The sequence below is a fragment of the Frankliniella occidentalis genome, unplaced genomic scaffold (assembly GCF_000697945.3).
Source record: "Frankliniella occidentalis isolate FOCC.00 unplaced genomic scaffold, Focc_3.1 Scaffold8, whole genome shotgun sequence".
Taxonomy (NCBI): Eukaryota; Metazoa; Arthropoda; class Insecta; order Thysanoptera; family Thripidae; genus Frankliniella; species Frankliniella occidentalis.
In genome coordinates, this window is record NW_026267138.1 from 229,903 (window position 1) to 237,413 (window position 7,511).

Sequence of the window (7,511 nt, forward strand, 5' to 3'; positions counted from 1 at the left end):
GTGGTGGTGGTGGTGGTGGTGGTGGTGGTAGTAGTAGTAGTAGTAGTAGTGGTCGCGTCGGGGAGTTTTTAGCGCCGCTTTACTTTGGTTAATGAACGTTGTAAACTAGGCCAGAACACACGTTCGCGGCATTTCCCTGCGTAACGTAAACTGCATGTGGCGTGTGTGTTTAGTCAACGCCCCCTAACCTACTCTTTCAGATTGAAGCGAATGGAATGAAATTTCCGTCGCTTCAATACTCTCCAATGTGGGACGCGTCGGCGTCGAATCGAGTTAAATCGAGAAGTAATTTTATCGCTGGGTTGTCCTATTTCTACGTGTAAGCCAATATATACAGACAGCAGCGAAAACTCCTCCCTACCCTCTGCGGCTGAGAGGCGCTGCTGTGGTGTGGGCGGGGTGTGCGGGGCCTCCGCTCCAACGCCCTCATCGCCGCCGACGAGAAGGCCGTGTGTTTGGCGTCCTGATGAAAAATGAGATGCCTTAATTAATCCCCGGGCGAGCGCACATCATCCACTCGTCAGACTCTCTCTCTCCACTCCAACCCCCGCGCCTCTCTCTGCCCGCAGCTACCACCAGTACGTGGCGCTGCCCAACCGGGGCCCCAACACGCACACCACGGCCCAGGTCATGGACGACGACGGCGTGCTCTTCTACAACCTGATCGACCAGAACGCCGTGGGCTGCTGGAACTCGCGCCTGCCCTTCACCCGGGACACGCAGGGCGTGGTGGACCGGGACGACATCGGGCTCGTGTTCCCCAGCGACGTGAAGGTGGGTCTGACTGTGTAGCGTGCGGCAGACTCGGTTAGTTGATGGACGTGCGGTTGGCGGGGCGCAGGTGCGGCAGGTAGGTGCGGCAGGTGCGGCGGGGCGCAGCACCTGTGCGACCCCGTCCGGGACGCGTCGGCCACGTGCCGCCCAGCCCCTGCCCTAGCTGCACACGTCAAGTATATCGCTTGTACATCGCATATCTGTCGCACCTTGGATATTGAACTAGGCTGCGGTCCTTACCGCGAACTCCAACTACTACTGTGGTGTGGGTGTATGTATGTCTGCAGGTGGACGCTCAGAAGACGCTGTGGGTCATGTCGGACCGGATGCCCGTCTTCCTCATCTCCAACTCGATCGACTTTACGAACGACGTCAACTTCCGCATCTACTCGGCGCCCATCGCGGACCTGATTAGGGGCACCGTGTGCGACGTGGACCAGGTAGGTCGTCGGGTCTCGAGTGTCCCTTGAGGCGCTCACGTCGGTGTCACTAACTCCAACTTTCTGAAGGGCAACTCGGTGCTCCCCGAGCACGACACGGCCGTCGCGCTGCCGCCGCGCCGCGCCTACACTGCGCCGCCCGTGCGCTACGTCGCCCCCGCCGCCCCCGCCGCCAGCGCCGCCCCTTACAGCGCCCCGTCAGCCCCCGCCGTCGACGTCCCCTACACCGCCACGCCCGCCTCTTACGCCGGACCCACGGCCGCGGCGGCGCCCCTAGCCGGGCCGTTGTCCGCGACAGCGTTCGCCGCCGGCCTCGGACGCTCCCCCGCCGACTCACCCCTGTCCGTGGTGTCTGGCGGCGGCCTCGGCCCCAACGGCGTCCTCCCCTCCAGCTACAGCCTGCAGTGGTGGAGTACATCCTCTCGCCGCTAAAGACTGGGCTCTGCTCAGCTCTGCCCCTGTCTGTGATTCAGCGCGAAGTCTTCCAGACGCCTGCTTGCCTGTAATTTATTGCGAGTCTGTCAGATCGTTACTCCTCATTTTTCGAGGTGTTGGGATGGCGTTTCTCTCTCTGCTCTGTCTTCACGCACTTAGGAACGAGGACTTAGCGAGGTCTGGCGTCGCCGCCAGTGTAATTGCACGATTTCATAAGTGGCCATTGCCTGCTCCCGGACGGCAAATCATTTTTGTTGTTGCCGGGAGACCTTTCTAATGCAGTATTTCAACCCAAAGTGCTTCCTTTCCTCACATATTTCTCCCTTTGTCTACTTGAATCTTAAGGAGTCATATGTTGAAAATGTTTTCTTTCCGCTATGCACACGGTGTAATTTCAACTTGTGTGAAAAGAAGGTGACTGTAAAGCACTTGAACTACCTCGCAACATTTTAGAAATAATTCTCATTCAACAAGATTATATTTAGTTTTAAGAGTTTATTTTAGCGATAGAGTGTCTCTCTGTATCACATGGAAAATTAAAGAAGTGCAGATTCAACACAGGCCTCCTCCAGGCATCAATTTGAGGTGCTACTCTTTTTGAACTTTTTAAATAATTCACCATTGACTCGATGAAAGTAAAGGGACAGTTTTCGAATGCAAGTATGTAATATTAAGACAAAAATTGTCCTTAGTCATTTATAGTGTACATACACTATGGAACTTAACCTTTTAGTGTGTAAGAAAGAAATGTCAATGTACACCAATATTTTTGTAAAAATATCAAAATACAATCGATGCTAAATCTGTATAGTAGGTTTTCTTGTGACAAACGTATTCAACACATTTTTTTCATTAGTAATTGACGAACTACGGTTTCCTTATTGATGCGTTTCTGTTAAAGCGTGTTTTACCGGTAAAAAGGCGTCAGAAAACATAATACTACTCCTGTAAACCATGCCAGAGGCCCACCTTTCATGTTTCCAGTGTCAGGCCGTGTTTGGTCTTTCTCACAGGAAGGTTTGTTGTGGCCCAGGCTGCCCGGCCCAACCGTTTCAAATCTCTCTGCGGATGGAGCGGGGCCGAAAAAAAGGGGAGTGGAGTGAGAGTGTGTGTGCGTGAGTGCTGCCTGTGGGAGTGATCCTCCGGAGGGACAGTGTCCTTCAAGCTGCCTCCCGACGAGGGTAGGCGGGGCGCGGGGCTGCTACACACCGCTTGCCCCCCCCCCCCCCACACCTCTCATGTCTGAAGCAGCGCGAAGGCGCCGTCACTGTCCCGTCCACACGGCTGCGGTTTGCCCCTCTCACCCTTCTCCCGCGCCCCACTCACCTACCTCCCCTTTTGTCCGGAGGAAGCGGGCGCCTCACATGCCAAATCACTGCAAACTAACTGGTCCTTGTGTGTGTATCAATATTGCATTACCCCGCCTGCCTTGTCTGAATCGCTGTGTATGTAGCGTGGGGGGCGAGGCCGGGCGTGCGCTCCGCCGAGCAGACTCACGGCCCCCGCTGTCCGTCCGCTTGGCTGCCCAACACGACCGGGCGGGGCGGGGGTTGGCAGGGGCCAGCGGCTGGTGTGTGCTGTAGTCTTCTGGTCAGAAAAGAAGTGTGGAGGTGGTGCTCTCGACCGTCTGCGGGGGTGTCCGTGTGTGGCGTGTGGCATATGTTCCTCCTAAGTGAGCGAGGGAGCAAGTTCAGGATGTGTACTGGGCCCTACAGTCTGTAAAGGCAATACGCCACAGCGTTGCGGGTTTGCCTACCCGATCTGCCCGTAAGGCGCCATAGCCCCTTGGGTATGCAAACCCGCAACACTGGGGAGTATTAGCCTTTACACTCGGCACAGGAGGTTCAGCCTGCTCGGGTCGCTGGGCGGTGCTGGGCTCGGGCTCAGAGCTGGGCAACTCGTCGAACTGTCCGCCCCGCCCCGCCCCGCTGCCCAGTATGGTTGTTAAGACGGCGATCAGCCAGGTGTAACCATCGTTGTGCCTCGCCCGCCCTCGGCGCCCAGCGCCGAACCCTCCCAAGGTCGTTCGAAGAGGCCCGCTAGGCCGGCCCGCCACCCCGTGTAGCCCTCGTTGTGGACTCAGGGCGTGATTTTAAAACCCCCCAAAGGGCCGGGCCCGCCGGGCCGGGCTGAGGACAGCGGCTGTGGCCCCTCCAGTGAGGGCGGCGAGGCCGTTGCTGTCGGCCGGCTAGGGGAGTGGCGAGGGCTCGAAGGCCGGCGAGGCAGTACCCTGCTGGACCAGAGGGTGTATCGGTGCCCTCATCACTCTTGCTGATATAAATATTTTTGACGCGCGGAGGGAAATTTGTGATTCCATGATGAAATATTCATGCGCAGCTTGTCCGCGCGCCGCGCCGCGCCCGCAGCCTTCACCCCCGCACCCCAGTGCCCCGCTGGCGGCCCCCCGCTATCCACCCTTTCCCCGGCACCCCCTCTCCTCCAATCACCCCCTCTCCACTCGCGACATGCGTTGTCACGGCAGCGTTGGCTTGCAGCGCGCGTGGCCCGGGCGGCGGCGCCCGCGCGGGAGGAGCGGGGGATGGGGTCAGGAGCTCCGCCACCCCCCACCCCCACCCCTTTCTACCCGGCCGCCACAAAGCCTCCGGGCGAGTCTCCGATTTCGATAGATATGTGTCGCCCCTGCGTGTCGCCCCCCCCCCTCCCCCCCACTGCTCTCCTCACCGTCGCAGAATATATGTCGTCGCCGCCGCTGTCGCCCGCCCGCCCGCCCGCCTTCGCCACTTCTTCGCTCGAGAGGTGAGACGGAACAAGTGCGGAACGCTGTCGGCGGACAGCGTGGCGCGGCGAGCCACCGGTGTGGAAGTAATTGACGTGAACAGCCCGACACCCCCCCCCCTCTCCTCTCTCGCACATACACACACTCACTCACACTCTGTCTCTCTCACACATGCACACACAAACACACACCACGCACGCGTGCGCCCACGCCCAGCTCGCAAGGGGGAGAGAGGGTAAGACTGAGAGAGAGAGAAGAGAGAGAGAGAGAGAGAGAGCGAGCGAGAGAGAGAGAGAGAGAGAGAGAGAGAGCGCAGGTGAGGCGGCTGGCTGCATCGTCCTTTTTTTTCTTCTCCTCCCCCACATCAAAGCGACCTCTGGCGCGCCCGGTCCGGGTCACTTTTTCTCGTCGAGCCTTGGCTGGGCTGGGCAAGGGCACAGCCAAGGGGCGCGGGCTGGGCCGGCCGTGCCCCGTCACCAGGCGTGCTGATCCGGGCCGGCCGGGCCAGCGACCCCACCACATAATATCTCTCTGATAGCGGGCCAACTTTTAACGTGCGGCATATTGCTCTCGAGTGACCGCTCGGCGCGAAAAGGGTCGTCCGCTCAGCTATAGGGCGTCGGCGGGGGAGCCGAGCTGGCTGAGAGGTGGGGCGGCCCTTAAGCTGTGGCCGGGCAGCTGTTATTGTTACTACTCTGTTACAGTTTTATTATCATTCTTATGGTGATGGGCGCATAAGGTCAGCCAAACTTTATGAATGTCACTACACTGCACCCGTGTCCCTGCAACTTGGACATGGGGCACCTTACATGAGCAGACCATAGCGTCAGGCTGAAAACTGAGATATAGTCCATCAGAGCGGGTGGTTTTAATCTATCCTCCCCTACGCGACCATAGACTTATGGCATCATCCTGAAAGTACGTCCGTCAATCATCGAATCTGCCAAGTTCAGCCTTGGCAAAGATCTCGGAGCGCCTAGTAGGTAGGCAACATCTCGCATGCAGATCATGCGTGTACCGCGGGGCAGCCTATCCAGCCTATCCTATGGCTCTCGCGGGCGCCGACCTCCCGTCATTTGCCAAATGAAGCCGACGAAAATGGAGGTACTTTCTGGACGATCCCTAATGTTGGCTGTTGGCACTTGACTTCGACGGGACTATAAGCTTAAGGTTGGAAAAACAATATATTTATTCGGTTAATCTACGTCAGTAAACAATTTTCATTGAATTATCGCTTAATATCGGCGATTTTCTATTAGTAAAAGCACACTTTTGGCAAAGATTACGGACAGATCGAGAGATTGATGTACCAGGTGGCTGATTCACGCCGCGCAACTTCTGTAGTTATGCTGTACCGCACGGGTTGCCTACTCACTCGGCTTGTGAACGTCGCCGTTGACAGGGGCGATAGGCAAGCCCGCCCGCACTCGTGCGTGCAGTACAGTATACCTACAGAAGTGCGCGGCGTGAATCAGCCACCTTGGTATGTTAAATTAATTTCTCAAGTTTGAACATAATTATGCCCTCATCACATGAAACATAATCGCGCTCTAGTTTCTGTACCAACTAATTTCTGCGCAATGTGGCAAAATATACATATACGAGTTTAGTATGTACCGTCGCAGGTGCACTGCTCCCTAAGGGCTCGAGCAGTGCAGCGTGTTTAATCTGTAGTACATCGCCCTCGCTCTGCGCTCCTCCAAGACGCGGTGAGCGAGTCCTTATTGATTGACCTCCCCCCAGCGCGCCCCGCCGCAGCAGCCAGCGCTTGCATAAGCCCGCCACGTGAGCCGAGCAGGCGAGCCTCGCAGGCGAGCCGCCCCCGGGAGGTAGGCCACCCATCGCCCACCGCTGCGGCGCCGGCCCGGCCCGCCTCGCGACACGGCGCCCGCCCACGGCTCGCGCGCCAAAGGCAGTACAGAGTACAGGCACGTCCACCCGTGGCGGGCCCGCGCGCGCCGCCTGCCGTTCACTTTGTCGCCGCTTTGTATTTTACACCGGCTATTGTCGTGTTTTGCTCGCGGACTTACCTTATTTCGCATTGACTGCCGGTCGCCGGGGCGAGAAGATGTTTTCGGGCGGACGTCGTTCTCTTCTATATAACTTTCTTTTCCCGATCTGGCGGCGGGGCGCTTCCCTCCGCCGAGACGGATAATTCCTACTGTCGGTGACGAAAAGTCTCTCGCCGGCTCAGACCGGTTGGTCGGGCAGGAAAAGGGGCCGCAGGGGGTAAGATTTAGCGATACTTAAAAAGTTTATTACTTGGCGACGACTCTCTGCTGTTTTCCACTGCTGCTGCTTCTTTCTTTACTGCTCTAAAAAAGGGCGAGAGGAGAGAAACGGGAATTTGATATTTGATACGTAGCCGGTCTTAGGTCTCATAAAAATAGATGTGAGAGTTTTTGAATCTTTCGGTTTGGAGCGTACTTTGCACTCTCCCGGCCTCACTTCGGGTGAGCCTCGTAAAGCGACCAACTCTTTACGGACCTTGGGGCTCAAATTACTCGACGGGCCGGACCCACCAGGGACCTCGGCGGAGACCTCGCCGCTCGCTAGGACGCCGACCACGGTGACCTGCAAGCGCCTGGAAGTGTCCGCAGACCCCACGACTCCACGATGCGAGTTGTTGAAGATTTTGTTAAACGTTGTCTCCCTGTAGCAGCATGGAACTCGGTTTCAGAGAAGGGTAGTCTAGTGTATCTCTCTTGACGTTCTCACACTTTATGAAAGTCTACAAGGCTCTCTCTCTCTCTGTCACACACATTTCCTCTGACAATGACACGACACGGCCGTGTCACACGACAAACACGACTTATATGACCAGCGGCGGCGCCAACGACTGGCGAGAGAGACGCCTCTGTCGCCCCCGCGCCGCGATATCCCCTTTTATACGACATAAAATCGGGATATTATTTTTGTGCGCTGACCTCCTGAGCCAGCCAGCAGTGGCCGGCCACCCCCATACCGCCCCCAGGCCGCAGGATGCCCAAACTGCGCCCCCCCCGGGTTGTCGGGGACACCGCAGGCGCGGGCCTTCATCCGCCATGGGCATGCCCCCTCCCCCTCCCCTCATCCCCTGCGCGTCCTCGGACCCCTCCGCCTTCCTCATCCTATCACTCCCCCCC

The 7,511-nt window shown here is 57.7% G+C and overlaps 1 protein-coding gene across 2 annotated transcripts in view; it reads left to right on the forward strand.

Annotated features, from left to right (window-relative positions):
• The window catches only part of LOC113213078 (protein yellow-like), a 71,997-nt gene extending 69,542 nt beyond the window's left edge, over positions 1-2,455 (forward strand). For both annotated transcript variants that reach the window (XM_052275346.1, XM_052275349.1), the window contains 3 exons: positions 570-774; positions 1,062-1,214; positions 1,284-2,455. In XM_052275346.1, coding sequence (XP_052131306.1) covers positions 570-774; positions 1,062-1,214; positions 1,284-1,646 — 721 coding nt within the window. In that variant the 3' untranslated portion in view covers positions 1,647-2,455. The remainder of the gene's footprint in view (positions 1-569; positions 775-1,061; positions 1,215-1,283) is intronic.
• Positions 2,456-7,511: the final 5,056 nt, after the last annotated feature.